At 39.9% G+C, this 17,687-nt stretch overlaps 2 protein-coding genes across 5 annotated transcripts in view; both read left to right on the top strand.

The window, feature by feature from the left end:
* Window positions 1-2,828, top strand: part of E2F3 (E2F transcription factor 3) — a 44,228-nt gene extending 41,400 nt beyond the window's left edge. For all 3 annotated transcript variants that reach the window (XM_066992069.1, XM_066992068.1, XM_066992070.1), the window contains exon 7: window positions 556-2,828. In XM_066992069.1, the coding sequence (XP_066848170.1) occupies window positions 556-821 (266 nt within the window). In that variant the 3' untranslated portion in view covers window positions 822-2,828. The remainder of the gene's footprint in view (window positions 1-555) is intronic.
* A 4,217-nt stretch (window positions 2,829-7,045) lies between these two features.
* Window positions 7,046-17,687, top strand: part of CDKAL1 (CDK5 regulatory subunit associated protein 1 like 1) — a 434,151-nt gene continuing 423,509 nt past the window's right edge. The window contains exons 1-5 of one of the 2 annotated variants that reach the window (XM_066992067.1): window positions 7,077-7,125; window positions 8,969-9,006; window positions 9,238-9,340; window positions 11,561-11,727; window positions 13,981-14,093. In XM_066992067.1, coding sequence (XP_066848168.1) covers window positions 11,561-11,727; window positions 13,981-14,093 — 280 coding nt within the window. In that variant the 5' untranslated portion in view covers window positions 7,077-7,125; window positions 8,969-9,006; window positions 9,238-9,340. Of the gene's footprint in view, window positions 7,126-8,968; window positions 9,007-9,237; window positions 9,341-11,560; window positions 11,728-13,980; window positions 14,094-17,687 lie in introns of both variants that reach the window. The other variant, XM_066992066.1, reaches the window with a different exon arrangement.

Genomic DNA, 17,687 nt, shown 5'->3' with positions numbered 1-17,687 from the left:
TTTCTGGTGCATACTGGGGGAACAAATGTTTTCCTCTGCATCAGGTATTTAAAATAAGTCTCATATGTAACTAAAGTTTATGCAATATTGAAGAAAAACAATTTTGTTCCTGCAACATTTTCAAATAGGACAGTAGCAGAAAGATTTGTCTCAACACCAGGCAGAAATCTTGGTGTATTGGTATATACAGCTGCACAGTGTCGCTGATATCATCTGCTGCTTAGAAAGTTTGTACTTTGAAGTACTTCAGGTGTATGAATTCCACTGAAAAAAATTGTCATCTTTCACTTCATTTTATTCAGTAGTTGTTCAGATCTTGTAAACGAAGATTTTTACTAGAGAAGTCAGTGGTGATAGCACCATGAATATTTTTGAGAAGACCTTTGTAACACACAAAAACAGGCTACAAATGATCTGAACTGAAGGGCATTTTTTTGTTTAAATGATGCTTTATGAAAGGCCCTTTAGACTTTGTGTCATCCATGTCTATCAGTTCTAATAGGATTAAACGTATCATCTTCCCCCCCTCCCCACCCCTTCTCCCCTCTCTTACAGAAGTGGCTTCTGCTAACTCAGGACAAGGTGACTGCTCAGTAAATATGGCAACAATCTCTCCACTGGCTTCTCCAGCCAACCTTCTACAGCAGACCGAGGACCAAATTCCCTCAAACTTTGAAGGACCGTTTGTGAATTTGCTGCCTCCTCTGCTTCAGGAAGATTATTTGCTGAGCCTTGGGGATGAAGAAGGCATCAGTGATCTCTTTGATGCTTATGATTTAGAGAAGCTTCCTTCACTGGTGGATGAATTTATATACAGCTGATTCTCTTAAAAGATGCTTGTGTCTAAATCATGTTTTTAATGGAATCAAAACACATACCATCATTCAGAGTTGTCCCCAACTTACCATAAAATAGCATTATTACAGAAACTAGGCTCTTGAACACTTCTGATATTTTAATTTAATATTCCCTAAAATACTACAAACAACAACTGAAGGCTTTTACAAGGTCTTCTTCTTGACCCTAAGCTCCAGCGCCTTGTGAGTCAGCAAGGGCAAGCAGGTGACTGTAAATGTTTTTGTTTTCACACTCCCCCAGTCTCTGCTTACCATGACAAGTGGGCTTGTGGAGAAGGGCTCAATGAACTGGCTTAGTCATAAATAACAATTTTATAATAGTATTTCAGGTCGTGCCTTCTGCAGAGAATGCATGTCTTTTGAGCATCACAACATGGATTGTACCTGCAGTAAACATAAATATGAAGTAATGCAAAAGTGTGAAATGGGATTCTTCAGCTACTTGTGGGAATGTTTAAATTGCTGTCATAATGCTCATTTTGAGCAGTGTATATGTCTCATTATGAGGTCAAATACTTAAGTCCTTAAAAGCTTTTAATAAAAAATACACTGTAAATGTAGTGTATATTGCAAATATTGAAAAGTATAAAGTTCTGCCACTTCTCGTAGTAATCACAGATTTTTAAAAATGCTTGTGTGTGTGTGTGAAAGTAGTTTTTGTTGGTTGTTTTTTTAAACTAGAACGAAGATGCACAGTTCAATTTTACTGCCCCCAGTGTGCATTAGAACTGGTACATAAATTTTTGTGGTACTAAGTGGGGCTTTGTGTTAAGTGCCTACTAGAGATGCACTGTGGGTTTTTCCCTCTATGGAAAACACTTATGCCAAGCTTTGTTTGTTCAATATATCATATTTATCTCAGTGGGTTAGCTTCCTCTGCTTACAGCTTTTTATAATTCTCTTCGCCAGCAAAATGGAACTAATTTTTTTTTTCCAAAGTACATAACTGTAAGTACCACATCAACTGAATTGCATTTATTTTTTGAAGATCTTTGGTAGTATAGTATAATACCAATATTTATTTTTTTGAAAGTGAGAGGAATTCTAAGAAGTCTTAAATAAATTTTTTTTTTTTGAGTGTAAAATATGTTGCCATGTTCTGGGCTAAGTTAATGTAATGTTGATTAGATGATGCCCATATAATCCTCTTTGTTTGCATTACCGTTGTGCTTATCTGACATATTCAGAAAATTAGTACTATTTGTACTGTAGTAGAATATTATGTATGCAGGTTTTCTGGTACCATTTGAGTTGCTGCTATGAAAGCTCACACATGAAAAGGAAAGAAGTCACAGTACTAATAAGAAAACTGTATGACTGTGTGAGTTTTGGAATATAACAAATGTATAAAGAGCAACACATAAAGAACTGTTAAACAGTGTTAAGTGTGTGTTTATATGTACAAATGTGTGCATAGATCATTCAGCAGTTGTATTTAAGTTGATATATGTTTCAACTCACACTTCAGTTATCTAGCAGTTTTGTATAATAGAATTAATTTGTAAACACTGCCAGAATATTTTCTAGCTGGTTTGTAATTTTTTAAGAGTTTTTTTTAGATGTGGATCTGTAAATAAAATTGTAGTATTTAAAGTTTTCGTCTTGTGGAAGAGGAAAGTAAAAGTTGTGTGAGCATGAAGATTTGTGAGACAAAGGGGCACTTTTGAGGGGGAAAAGAAAATGAAGACTAATGCAGACCATCTTTTTTTTTGTACAAATTAAACACTTGTCCCAATGTGTGTGGGCAAAATACTAATCTAATTTAGCTTTGCATTGTATGCTAGTTTAAAAAAACTGTAACATACTGTAAAAAAAAAAAAAAGGAACAAAAAAAGCTTTTATGGTGAGTTTTGTAAATAGATTTATTAAAGGATGACCTGTTCTCTAGCTGTGATCTTACCACTTCAAATGGATGTAATTTGAATAAATTTTGTATGGTAATGAATCAATAAAAAGGATTTTTTAAAGAGTTTAGAATTGTATACTGCTTTTTAAAATTATTCTTATTCTTGGTGCCTATCATGCTTTTTCTTGGAACCTGGTTGTTAATATTTTTATTATTAGTGCTGCTCACACATTTGACACCAGCTATGTTTCAAATCCTTTTTTTTTTTTTTTGAAATTATGCTAACAATGAGTTCTGTGGTTATTAAGCCATACTGAAACAAGAACAAAAAAGGATATGTGTAAAGAAAACCAGTAGGAGATCCAGAAGTTGAAGTAGCATAGGTTTATTTTTATTGATTTCCCTCCCCCTCCCAATAAATTATGAACAGACTTCTTGGAAATTTCATAGAAACTTAATTTTTCTAAATTAAGTAACATGACAGAAATTGTTGAGAATGTTAGCTTTCCTCCAGATAGTTGTCCAGAAGTGTCTCTTATTAGTAGCTTTAACAAAAGAGTTCTGCTTACTTCTGAGTCATCTCCAAGAGTACTGCACCAGGTGCATATTCACGAACTTGTTCTCCCTTTCTGGTCTTGGTGATGCATGGCCAATAAATTCTGAGAGGGGAAAAAAAAGAAAAACGATCAGGATCATAAAAATCACAGTAACGTGGTTTGCTTGATTAAGTGTTATACTTCTGAGCAAGTCAAGTGTGTTTTTTCATCTTTCCTGCACACAAGGAGAAAGCAACAACTTTATCACTCTATACCCTTGTCTGTACTCTAACTTCTGCACATAGTAATACTGAAGGGAAGACTACAGAGAAGATCCTCAGTTATTCTGTATTCCCAATAAATAATAAGAGGGTTAGAGGACTGCTTTCTCAGCTGTTTATAGCAGTGATGACAATAAATGTCTTGTTTTTGTCCTTCCTGTCATAGCTCCCTGACCCATTCTGTTTCTCTGATCTACAGCTGCCATAAGCACTTTTTAATTTGCCCCTAGAATCTGCTTCTGATTGCTGTTTTTCTTTTCTCTCTCCTCTTGCTTCTGCTTTCTACATAGTTTAAGATGTGTTGAGCTGCAGGTAAACAAACAGTTAAAATACTCCCTTCTGCTCCTCTGAGCTAGCACAGCGTGCTTCAACATTACTCAGCATACAAATATTAGTTTCAGGTAGGCACTGTTGTGGCCTACATATGCTGCATTTCTTAGCTGCCAGCAGATGGAAAAAGGATTCTGAGAAATCTGTCAGAACTGGACTGACTGATGGGCAGCTATACATTCCTTCACACAGAGGAGTTCACGCCTGGGGAGGTCACTTCAAAAAAAAAAAAAAAAAGGAAAAGGAAAAAGGAGAAGGGTCTTTCCCTTGAACCCCTAGAGAGAACTGCCCCCCTTGCAAATGACAGACTTTAACGCTTTCTATTCTTTTTGACTTACACTTGAACAAGTAAATTATGCTGTTGTCTTGATGCAGGCATAGATGTTTTTGTTGTAGAAAAAGTATGAAAGTTAGTAAGGTGCTTTTTGTAGTTTGAGACTTTACTATGTGTTTAGAAGCACCAAATTTAGTTGTTTATAGAAAGCCTAATAACCTTTTTTTCTTCTGATCTTGTCAATGTGCATTGCCGTTGGTGTTCTTGGAGTCAATATTTCTCAAGATTAATCAACTTAGAAACCTTTACCTGTCAGTAGAGGGATATGAACAAAAACAAGTAGAATTCATCTTCCTATTGTGTGTTTCTTGGCAAAGCATGATCTGCCTGCATATTACTCGACATCTAAGCAAAGATTAGTAGAATGCTTTGCCTTTGTGAAGACCAGAAGTTTCTTTAAACCTTTTTCTTTCTAAAATTTGTCATGGAGAAAGTGCTATGTCTAACAGAAAAAAAAAATGGAGTAGCTGTCAAGGCTGAGTGTTGCTGACACAAGAGTAGATAGATTCTCCTAAACTGAAGGAATGGAGGAAGAAATCTAATTTATTGTATCTAACTTTAGGATTCACCATTTCTTTCCTGCATGATTTCCTGCTTACTCCCCCACCCAGAGCTGCATCTTAGCGATCAGAGAAAAAGGTTATCAAAAAGCTTTGGGCTCTCACTTCCCTGGATGCTTCCCTTCCAGAAGGCCATTAGTTGAGATACTCTAGAACAACTAAGGGTGTATCTTCTTCTAACCCTGAGCTAAACCTGAGTTTTATGTTTTATTTTCCTATCAGTTTTTGTATTTCCAAAACGTGTACCTATTTCTGCAAAACCCAGAATGACTTTAGATGGTAAGCCAGGCTGAGGCTGTAGTCTGAGTCCGTCACCCCTGGGGAACAAGAAGTAAGCTCCGCAGGCCGTCTGGGAAGGGACATCTCCTAAAGCTCTTTTTGGGGAACTCAGGGGCTGAAACTATATTGCCAGTCTTCTCAAGGTCAGTGTTGGGACTTCCAGCTGCTGTCTCTTAAAAAGCAACTTTCCCCTATGGGCATAGCTAAGCTTTCTTACCACACTCGTCTGCTTCCCTTGCCACCTGCTGGGGCACTACCAGCAGCCTCTGTGCAGCTTGATTTCTTTTGATGAATATGCTACAAAAGCAATTTAGACTTGCGAGCTTCAAAAGCACTTACAGGGTGGTTTCCATGTTGTGGCTACATCCTAGGACTGAATAGGACTGTGCTGGCACAAGGGCTGCGTGATATTACGAATTCTTGGCAGTGGGACAAAGTAAGGGCTCTGCTGGATCATGCTGAAACTGATCAGCACGGCCTATTTCTGTCACTAGGTATGGGACTCGCAGAGAGCTGCTGTTATTCCTGCCTGGGAGCTGCTCTGGGAGCTCACTGCCTCCCCTTAATAAATACCGTTCTGCGAATCTTGGCCATCTGGAGATTTTGGATAGGTCTTGCAGGCTATCTATGCTCTGCTCTTTTAGTCAACCACAAAACAGCGCTGATGTCTGCCCAGTTTTGTTTAACCACAGGGCTAACTAACACTTGGCTAGTCAAGATAACTGTGGGGTAGGGCAGTGATCCCAGAATAGACAAATTTAATTCAAGGACTGCAAATGAAATAACTAAAAAAAAAAATAAACACAGGAAACCAGAAAGGGAAGAGAATCCCTTACCCACTAGGAAAGCAGTTAAAATACAAGGATTGGTAATACATATATTGCTACGTACTGACATACCAAGGACTACTTACACCCTACTGTGAAGGAGGATGTCTAAAATAGATTAACACATCTACTGATTTTAAGATAATTATCTTCTGGGCTAAAAATGCTGCAAAAATGATGAGTTACACATCACTTCGTGTCTCACGGACGGTATGTCTGAAAATTACATGCGTGTTTAAACAAAGATCAATCATGAAGGCAAGTGTATGTTAAACTGTAACCATGACTTTATCATAAGGCCAGGTGATATTAAGAGTGCTTTAGTCCTGCCTATAATGATTTGTTCTTAAACATTGATTCTAGTTAAGTGCTTCTTTCTTTCTGTCGCAGTTTTCCTTTTCAAATGTCTCCCATTACTTTGTTGTTATTGTTATCTTTGTTGTTGTTGTTTGCTTGCCTGTGAATGTTGCCAGGAAAGAGTGACATGAACTAAACACCATTTTTAAGAAAAAAAAAGGGGGGGGGGGGGGAGGGAGTGACATTCATAGCAAGAAGTTGCCAAATTTTATCTACTAGCAGACCAATGGGCCTATTATGGAATACGCTTGGGGCTTTTGTTCCCTTCCCCTCAGTTTGAGGGAGACTATAGGCTGCTATCTGCAGTGAAATAATGAGTCCAGGGGCTTGTTGTAAAGAGAGCAGCTTAGTGTTTCACACGATTACAAGGATGGCGGGCTTTATAATCCAAAGCAGGCCACCCCAAAAAATAAAGGTGCCATATAAATAAACTTTTTAGGCTAACTGTGCACATTAAAAACAGAGCAATGGCATTGTAATACTTAGATCTGCAAGGAAACTTAATCTCAAACTTAATCCGGCTGCTTGGAGTCCTACATTTAGTGGTAAGCGTGGACACACGCTGATGTGTGTATTCCAAAATACTGATGGGAAAGGTTGCTCCTAGAGCTAGACTGGGGAAAAACAGCGTGAGGAACCTCAGCCATGCAGAGTCAAGCACGTTAACCAACGCCTTCCGAACTGATTCAAATGGAAAAGTCCAAGGAGCGCTGGACGTTGAGGCGCAGTGAAAATACAACACGTGCCCAAACAGCGCTGGGCTTTGAGGGGCGATGGAGGCCCGCGGCCTTTAGGGCGGCCGCGCCCCGCCGCACTCTTTTGTCCGCCGCCGGCCGCCGTCGCCGCCCCGCCCAGCCCGGCGCGCGGCGGGGCGGTGTGGGCGGGGCGGCCGGGCCGTGATGGCGGGGCCTGGCTGAGGTGAGCGGCGCGCGGCGGGCGGTTGGCGGCCGTTGGCGGCCGTTGGCGGGCGCCGGGAGCCCCTGGGGAGGGGGAGGTCGGCGCGGTTCCTGGCGCAGGCCGGGGTGCCGCTGGTCTCCCTGGCCGCCTGGCGCGCTGCCGGCTCGGTTCAGGCCACCGTCAGTCAGCACCCCCAGAGCCTTTTCCTCTGCGCAGCTCTCCAGCCGCTCTGCCCCCACGCCTGTAGCGCTGCGTGGGGTTGTTGTGGCCAAAGTGCGGGACCCGGCACTCAGCCATGTTCAACCTCATCCCGTTGGCCTCTGCTCATCGACCCAACCTGTCCAGGTCCCTCTGCAGGGCCTTCCTACCGTCCGGCACATCGACACTTACCCCCAGCTTGGTGTCGTCTGCAAACTTACTGAGTGTGCACTCAATTCCCTCACCCAAATCATCAATAAAGATATTAAAAGAGGATGGGCCCCAACACCGACCCTTGGGGAACACCACTGGTGACCGGTCACCAGCTGGATTTCAGTCTGTTCACTGCCACCCTCTGGGCCCGTGATTGCATTCAAGATGACCTGTTCCATCACCTTTCCTGGCACCAAGGTCAGGCTGACAGGCCTGAAGTTCTCCAGGTCCTCCTTACGACCCTTCTTATAGATGGGCGTCACATTAGCAAGTCTCCAGTCATCCGGGATCTCTCTGGATGACCAAGACCACTGATAGATGATGGGAAGCGGCCCAGCAGTCGCATCCGCCAGCTCCCTCAGCACCCTCAGGTGGATCCCATCTGGCCCCATGGACTTGCGACAGTCCAGGTGGAGCAGCAGGTCTCTGTAACTGTTTCTACCTGAACTGTGGGGGGGTTCTGCTCCTTGTCCCAGACTTCCAGGTCTGGAGGCTGAGTACCCCAAGGATAATTGGACTGGCTAGTGAAGACAGATGTAAAGAAGGCATTAAGAACCTCAGCCTTTTCCTTATCTTCAGTAGTCATGTTCCCCCCTGTGTCCAGTAAAGAATGGAGATTCTTCTTGGCCCTCCTCTTGCCGTTAATATATTTATAAGAACATTTTTTGTTATCCTTGGGCTTTGGCCATCCTGATTTTTTCTCTGCATATGCTGGCAGCTTCCTTGTACTCTCCCCAAATTGCCTGCCCCTTCTTTTGCAGGACATAAACTTTCTTTTTCTCCCGAATACACAGCAAAAGTTCCCTGTTCGGCCATGCCAGTCTTCTTCCCCGCTGGCTCATCTTACAGCACGCGGGGGCAGCCTGCTCCTGCTCCTTGAAGACTTCCTACTCGTGGAGCATCCAGCCTTCCTGGACCCCTCTGCCCTTGAGGACTGACTCCCAAGGGACCCTCCCTACCAGTGTCCCAAACAATTCCAAGTCTGCCCTCTGGAAGTCCATAATAATAAAAAGTTGTGAATGCCTTTAGCTAAACTTTACTGTTAATCAAATTCTTGAAGGAAATTAAGCTTATGAAAGTGCGTTCTCCTTGTCAGTCTCTCCCTTTCCCTTCTTTTGATCCAAATTCTAAACTCCTGTTTGAAGATTTAAAAAATCTGGAGGAGGAGGAGGAGAAGTCTGAAAGGACACATCAGACTCTCACAAAAATATGATTCTATAAAACAAGGACGAGAAGATTACAGTCTGGGGGAAGAATGGGGAAAATTTGGCAACTGTTGCAGCTTGTCAGCCAGTCAGCAGGTGTACCCCATCTTATCCTCTGGAGGCTTTAAGATTGTCAAAGTAGAAAACAGATTTGTGCAATGGGAGGATGAGTACTTAATGGGCAGTAACTTCCACTTGTGTCTGATAGTTCTGGTAGTTCATGCCATATTTTTTTTTTCCTTCTCCAGGTTTATTGTCCAAAGGGATTTCAGTTGTGCTTAAAAAGGTATGAATTTTAGTTTGGCTGTGTTCTTACTTTTCTGGGCCATGGAAATAAATTAAGCTTATTTGTTTTGCAAGCTGTTGTGTTATATCAGAAATGTTCCTAGAAGAGACTGGGGGGCCCCAAACCAAAACATTTTTTTTCCTTCCCTGTGTTGAGTTGATTACATATTCCTATGTTCTGTTAGCGGTATAAAGCAGTGTAAGGGATGTCACCTTTTTTTTTCCTCTGCAGTGTGAGCGATGTGGAGCTTTGTGAGCTAGAGCAGGTGTAGGCACACAAAAGGAGTTTGCGTGGAGGAAGCATTTATATGTTGGGATGAGCCAGCACCTGAACAGTTAAGCCATGCTGTTTGTTATGTACTGTATAAACTTGCCTCATTTTGTCTTTTGGTGTTTGCATTTCCATATAAAGCCCTGCTGGTAACTGAAGATCTACCCTCACTTGTTGCTTGCACCAGAACAGATTTGTAGTGAAGATGTAGGAGTGGTTCTTTCTAGTCCTGCTACTTTCTGAGAAACCAAAAAACTACCTGTCATCCCTTTCTCAGTTCTTGTAAGATCATTTAAAAAGCATTTAACTGACATCTTTATCTGGTGTCTGTGTTTCTGTATAGCTGTTTAAAGTATGCTTAGTTTGGTGGATAAAATCGTGTTTTATATATGTGCACGCTTTGCAGGACAAGGTAGTGATATGACCTCTAGTAAGGTCAAATCCTGTTTGCGTTCAATTTAGTATTTGACATTGAAGCAAAAAACTTCAGCTTTCTTATATTAAATACAATGTTCTTTACAAATACATGTTACTGTCATTAAATGTGTGCTCAGAGATGTAGTCAGTGTGCACCTAGATGAGAAGACAGAGGACTAAATTTGGAAGCCAGTTCATCTCTGAAGTTAGGTTTTATGTAAACTCAAGCTTCTGCATTACTCGCCCCACCTCCATTAGCTTTTGTTGTTTAAACTTTTGTCGTGGAAAGCCTATGTAGATCAAAACAATAACTCACTGATTGAGCTAGATGTCTGTAGCTTAATGGTAATGCTGACTCAGTAATATTAAGCCAGTAAATGTATGCACTGTTGCAGTGCTTCTGAGTGGGAATTCCGATAAACTCTTAGAGTAGATACTTATTCCAAGAGTCTTTATTGCAAGACTTCTCACAACTTTTTTATCCTTTACATTTCTTTTTTTAAGATCCTGGCATTTTTCTTCTTGAAGAATGCTGAATAAATAGATGTCTTAATGTCAGGTGCATCCTCTTTGTGATGTCGTTATGCTCCTGCTTCAGTTACACAGAAGTGTAATGGTTCAAGTTGTGTGAAGTTTTCCTTAGAAATATATTTTGCAAGACTGACAAAAACACTCGTATTGGAAAAATGTACAGGTGTTTTACTTCTTACGTTCTTAAATTATTCATGAGAAAAATCTGAAAGAATGTTGTTGACCAGTAGCCTGATTTTTCTGATCCCCAAATCTGTTTTAAAGAAATTAGAGCCTTGTTTGTTTCATTCTTCACACTCTGTTAGGACAGTGATGTATTTTTTGTGTGAACTTTGTGAAGTGTCTTTGTGCAACCTCTGTAGTAAACTGTTTTTTCTTGAGACACATGCCAAACCAGGTTTGCAATGGTAAATGAGACTTAATTCTGGTTGAGGATTAAGTGAGGTATGTAACTAAGGCAGTAACTTTTTTTGTAGGCTACTTTAGCAAATCACCTTTTTCTGATCTGGATCTTGAGATTTACTAGGAGATATGTATATATACATATTCATATATGTGTGCATACGTTATACCTTTACTGATGAGAAGCATGCAAAAATTCAGAAGTGTTTACTTTCTTATGGAAAATAGAACTTAATATGCTAAAAGATCACTAAAATTGTACTAATCAGATAATACTTTATATTAGCTGGGTGTGCTTGTTTAACATCTTGTACCTAAGGACAGGAGTTTTGATTTTGCTGTCATGCTGAATGAATTAATTCAGATGAAAAGCCTGAGGGGTCAGGAATTCTAGGAATTTTTCAGTTGTTTTGTATTCTAATAGACTATGAAGACAAGTTGAACTACTGTGCACCTATTTTCAGCACACACATAAAAGGTCCACAACAGGCTCCTGTGCAGGCATTTGAATGCTGTCTCCACAATTCTTCTCGTGTTATGTGAGCGGAATTATATGTATCACATAACGTGAACTCTTTATTTCATTATGATGCCTGACATGATTAAGAACACTTGTATCTTGGATATGTGATATCAAAGGAGCTGCAGGCTTTTTGAAATAGAAGGTAAGGTACAGGTTACTCAAAAAACAAACAAACAAAAACCCTGTATCTTCTGTGTCTCTCTCTCTGCCTGTCAGAGGGATCTCAGGAGAAGACAGTATCAGGAAATATCTTGGGGTAATTGTCAGTGTGCTGAAGGTCCCTCATGTATGCTATATTGCAGGTGTATGTATATCTGACTTCTCTTTGTGAGGACATATGCAGTAGGTGTTAGAACCTGACTTTGTGCTCAAGTGCTTGCTAATACCATTCTTCTCTAATGCTTCTCAAAGATGCCTGCTGCCTGTGATTCAGTGCTTGAAGATATTGAAGATATTGTGTCAGCACAAGATCTGAAACCCCATGATCGGCAGTTTGTAAGAAAGAATGTTTTTCCAAAAGTTCGAAAACGCAGCTCACAACAAAGTACTCAGATAGATGATGATCCCCCAAGTGACAGGTAAATTCTTCCTGGGGTAACAGGGAAAACCCTTTCTTTCTTCCTTCTTCATATCTCATGTGCACTGTCAAATTCTAAAAATAAGGTGGAAGTTCCCATTATCTTATAATATAAAATCTGAATACAGTATAAAAATGAATAGTGTATATAAAATGTAATGATAATGAATAATAATCCCCTAAGCAAGTTTCTCCTAGACAACTCTTTGTAGAGATCACTTATGATTGAGATATCGATTAATGAAGTAATTGGACTAGAAAAAACAGTTCTTGTTGCTTAAGCATTTCTGAAAAATTGCTTCTTTTTAATTACTTCAGTAGAAGCTGAGCTCTTCAGAATGCAGTCCTGGAGTAGTCTTTTGACATCTGGAATAGGAAATATAAACAAGATTGTGAGGGTGATGAGAAACTGATGCTTAATAGGTCAGAATAAGATTAAGTTTATTAGCTACTAACTGCAACGGAGATGTACCCAAACGTATTGGCCATTGCTGCGAGAAGATAGTTGTTCTTTACAGCTGATGCATTTGTAATCCTTGAATTCGCAATTTTTCAAGGGGAAGGGCATATTAAAAGTGGGGCTGTGTTAAATTAAAACAAAAACCAAAACAACAACAAAACAACACCAAACCATAGAAATCTTTGAATGCTTTTTCTGTCCTTCTGCCTTTTAGGTGGCTTTTGTGGAATATGGAATTCCTGTTTGGAATTATGTAATATGGGATTACAGTTTGCTTGGAAACCTGTGTTAGTGGCAAACAATCTAACCATGTGCTCTGTGTGTGAAATTTCCCATGATTCTTATTTGTGTTGGGTAAAAGTGTTATCCAGAATAGTCGAAAACTTACGTAGGACATGCAATGAAGGAGCCTGCTTGAGAACTCACTTATATAAGAAGACGTACGTTTAAAACAGCGAGATGTTCAAGTCCCTGTTGCAAATGGTGTTTTATCTTTATATCTTTCTTTATCTGATCCAGTGTGGAAATTGTAAAATGCAAATGGAGGTAACGAAGGCAACCTGTCACACAAACTGTTACAACACAAGAAAACCTTTCCTGCATGTTACTTTCTTAAAAAAATAAAAAAAAAAATCAAAACCCGAAAACAAATCAAAATTACTGTGGTCATTGAATTGGCACCAAGAACTGTTGCTCGGAATGGCTCTAGAGCTGGCTTAAAGAGTCCTAACCTGTGTTTTTTCTGTTCTGAAGAAGACAGCCATAAATTATTAAAGAGCTTTCACTATTATTTCAGTGAGACAGGCAAGAATATAACTCTAATGTGTCTACAAATTCCACTGCTGTTTTAAGATTGTTAGATAATTTTGTATGTGTATTTTTTTCAGATGTCTTTACTTTTTTGTTTTTAACTTTCTGCTTAAAAAATTGCTTGTCCCAGGATTTAACTCATTTTTCCCTTTAGAAGTCTAGGTGTTTCTCTGGGAAGCTGGGGGTGGGGTGTGTGGTAATTGTGGAAGGACTGAAGACTCTTGGTATCAAAACAATATTGAGACTGTAGTGCATTCAAAACTTAAGTGTGTTCAGCAAAAATGCTTGTCTTGCTTAAAAAGAGCTTTGCGCCCTGAGATATACTATTTATTCAAGCTCAAATGTAAAGAAGCACTGAAAATGTTACCTGGTACTCTTGTGAGCTGGTCCTGGCCCACAGCTAAATACCCACCCAGATGCTTCCTCATCCTTCCCCAGTGTGCTGTGGGAGAGAATCAGCAAAATCTAGCAAACTTGGGGTTTGAGATGAAGCTAGTTTAATAATTGAAGGAAGGGTGTGGAATCGCCACCTCCTGCAGCAGACCAGTGCCCAGCCAGTCTCAGAACAGGGGCTATTTTGGAAAGATCAAATTCCCAGTTCTTATTGTTGATAGTGGTGTCACATGGTATGGAATAACCCCAGCCTACTTGCAGGGAATGCGCAGTGTGAAAAGAAGGCTTTGGCTTTGTGCAAGCACTGTTCAGCAGTAGCTAAAACACGGGTGTGTTATCATCACCGTTCTAGTCGCCAGTCCAAAGCACAGCACCATATGGGTGGCCACGAAGAAAGCTAACTCCATCCCAGCCAGACACGATACTCTACTACATGAAAGTTGCGTAATCACGATGTCCTTATGCAGTCGTTCTGGAGCTGATATTGCTTACTATGTTTCTGGAGAATTACAGTTGAGCCTGTTCAGTGGGCTTAAAGGGGAATCTTGTTTGTCTTTTAACTTGCCTTTTCGATTCATTTCTACTTAACAGCATTATTCCCGGTGTTCAGAAAATCTGGATACGTACATGGGGATGTTCTCACAATAATTCAGATGGTGAATATATGGCTGGACAGCTAGCTGCATATGGATACAAAATTACAGGTAAGAATATCAGAAAAGTTGCATAATTCAGGATTTGTGGGTGAATTTGGGAAGTGTCAAGCTGTTGTCAAATGTCTTTAGATATTTAGCATTATTTGTGTTTGCTGCTGGAGCAGAGTTGAACCATTCTATGTGAATGATCTTTGTTTCTGTACGAACAGTCGGTATAATGGAGGTAGAATGTTACAGGACTGAATCCTGTAGAGTTGGAAGAGTCGTTGAGTTATTTCTCTTTTTCCTTTGAATATCTTGAAATGAGACAAGAGGAAGCGTTTTCACGCCAGCCTAAAACTGAAAAACAAAGCAAAACAAAAAAACAACCAAACTTGTGGTTGCACTGGCCACGTTTCATCTCCTTAACGCAAAAAGTGTCGAATGAAAAGCTGTGTGAAGCTGAAAACAGACATTCTTGTTTTAATGGCGAATTATTACCTGAGTACCTTTGTATAGCTTATAACTAGTTAAAATTGAAATATAAATGTAAATTTTATTAATTCAATTTTTTTTTGTCTTGCATTTAAACTTGCTGCCTGCTTTTACTGAAAAACTGCAAAGTTGTCTTTCTTGACGTTTTGCCAGAAGTGTTTTATTTCTGGTTTTGCAAAATGCCTATTTCTTCTGATCAACTCATGGCATCCTTGAACGGTTACATCTTTTTCTTTTTTGTGGTTATCTTTCTGTATTTGTCTAAGTAGAAACTGGAACCTGAATTATTCAAATGGTGAACTATTTTAGGGAAACAGTGTGATTCTTTAATTAGTAGTGCAGCTCTGAAGTAGGTATGCTCTTCTCACAGACAAGTGGAGTGCTGGTCCAGAAATCCTTATTTGTGGCAGCTATTTTTTAAACTACAAATGAGGTATCAGTTTGAACTTGTGACTTGCTTTATCTTAGCTTCTCTTTACCTTAATTTTTCTAGTGCATCATGTTCCAGAAACTACTTCTGTTTTCTTAGGCTTTTTAATATTTGGCTAGCTGTCTTCTGCTCTTGGATTTTTACTGGAAACAATATAGGAAAAGTGAAGGAAGAAACTTCGTAAAAAATTTTTTTATACTTTAAAAAAAATGAACTGTTTATAACTTTGAAATAGAAATAACTTTACATTTGGAATCTGAAGTTGAGAACTGAAAATTCAATAGGAACTGCAGTAGCTGGGCCAGCAATACCTTCCGTAATCTTGTTAATTGCATATGAGATTGACTACTAGTTTCTGGTCATTATTGAACATCTTAATTTAGTTTGTGTGTGCATAAATATGTTTAAAAAATCCTGCTGAAGTGGTAGGCAAAAATTATTCAGTGTAGTTCTTTTGTAAAATTAGGTAACTTCTTTTTAAATGTATATTTAAGGAGCTCTGGAAATTGCGTTTTTGTTCAACAGAATGAAAATATTGGTTACAAATTCTGGTGAAAGTAAATTTTTACAACTATATCTGTTGAATGTTCTCCTTCATAGACTGGTAATGAAGCTGGAGCCGAGTGCAAGTATTGCGAGTATGGTAGGTCTATGTGAGAATGAGGTGGTGAAGAAGGCACCTGCCTTTCTGCTCAATGTAGTGATGCTTCTGGCAGCAAGTGCGTATGAAGGGGTTTGCTCTACGACTGCTTGGGTTGCAGATCACGTCTCAGGGTTTCACATCAGGACTGATCTGATTTGATGTCTTAAATGGGCATGGAAGACAGGATGCAGTGTACCTTCAGCAGGCTCTCAGACTGTCAAACTGGAGGAAGTGGTTGATAGGCTTGAAGCTCGTGCTGCTGTTCAGATGGACCTTGATAGGCTGGAGGAAGAAAAGGCTAAAAGAAGCCATATGAGATTCAGCAAAGGCAAATACAAAATCCTAGGGTTGGAGTAACCCTAGCTGGTGGTAAAGGTGGGGGTGGGCAGAGTGACTAGAAAGCAGCTTTGTGGAGAAAGAGTTTGGCATTGAGGTAGACAAGGTGAACATAAGTCATCTGTGTGCCCTTGCAGCAAAAAAGGACTAACTGCGTCCTGACCTGTTAGCAAGAGTGTAGACAGCAGGTCCAGAAAAGTTATTGTTCAGCTCCATTTGGTGCTTGAGACAGCGTTTGGAGTGCTGTGTGCAGTACTCCAGTTTGGGCCCAGTTTTGGGCTCCCCAGGATAGCGCTGTGTATCCAGTGAAGGGTCACCAAGATATTTAGGGAGCTGGAGCACGCAGTGTATGAGGAGACACACTTTGAGGGATTGGATTTCTTCAGCCTTAAGATGTGATGGCTAATAGAAGGTCCTAGTTGTATACAATGATGTGTAGAAGGCATTAGATGATCTTTAAGGTCCCTTCTAACCCAAAACATTCTATGACTCTGTAAATAAAAAGTGTCTTGATTAGCCTGTTTCCTGCATGTTCCTGAGCTTTTGAGTCAACACTTCAGGAGTGAAGAGATACTGGAATAATGTTCTGGTTCTAGGAAATAAAATGTGATCTTTACTCGCAGTTCTTGTTTTTTTTTTTTTTTTTTTTTTGGTAAGGAAAGGGAAATGGTCAAACACTGTTCCTAGTGTCTTCTTTCATTCTTGTAATTATATAGTATTAGGAAGAAGAAAAGCAACACCAGACAGACTTCTGTTACTAACTAGAAGTTATAACAATGCTGTTTGCTTTAGAAATTGACTTAGTGAAAACTGAGCATTGATTTAATGATGTCTTCTAATTTTAGAAGTATATTTTTGACTTGTGAAAATCTTCCAATACTATTCCTCATCCCTGTTTATTGCGTGGATTTCACCCTGTTCTTGATTTAAACTCTGTTCAGGAGATGCCAAAGTCGTTTTTCTTGTCTTCCATCTGTTTTGAAAATGTTCTTGTTTGTACAAGCACTAATTGCTTTTGGTAGTGGCTATATCCAAAGGTGAAAACTGAGGGCTGTGCTGCAATTTGGATTGCAATTTGCAATCTTTGTTTGTAGCAAAGACAACCTTTGTTAGGGGGGAGAGAGTGGTGTGAGTCGACAATATATAGGCATTGCAGTAACAGCAGCACTGATGGAAAATCAGGAACTGTATTAGCTTTGCAAAAGGCAAAGGGAAGCCAGAAGGAGAGCTGAACCTATTTTTTGTCTGTTTTTACAGTGTGAAGGTGGGCAGTGTTCTGAACAAATCTTGCATACCATCTTGTGAGAACACAAAGCTCCTTTGTGTTGGTCTGGGCAAAAAGAAGTGTGAGGACCAGCTGGTATTGGCGAAGGGCTGTGCCATGGTATTTGCTTGTGTTCTGTTCTGGAAATATTATAGCTTGTGGTGGCTTTACTGGTTCTAAAACTGGTTTTGGTTTCTTGGCAGCATGACTCACAGTATAGTTTAGATATGCCTGTGTACCTACTAGTGCTCCCTTTGAGGTAGTCCCTGGAGGAAGAAATGCATGGTACAGACAAGTAATGCCTATTGTGGGGTAGGGGATCAGGGTGAGTTGGTAGCTCTCCCTTACTTGGAGCCAGATGATTGTTAGGGAAGGGAATTCAGTAGTATGTGTGCCACGCAGCAGTACTTTCTCTCTGAAAACTGCTGCTGAGTATATGTAGTCAGACATGGAAGCGGTTGATTTCTGAAGCAGAAGGTTGTATTAGCATTTAGT

The sequence above is a fragment of the Anser cygnoides genome, chromosome 2, assembly GCF_040182565.1.
Source record: "Anser cygnoides isolate HZ-2024a breed goose chromosome 2, Taihu_goose_T2T_genome, whole genome shotgun sequence".
NCBI classification, from domain to species: domain Eukaryota; kingdom Metazoa; phylum Chordata; class Aves; order Anseriformes; family Anatidae; genus Anser; species Anser cygnoides.
This window is presented reverse-complemented; position numbering and strand designations above follow the sequence as displayed.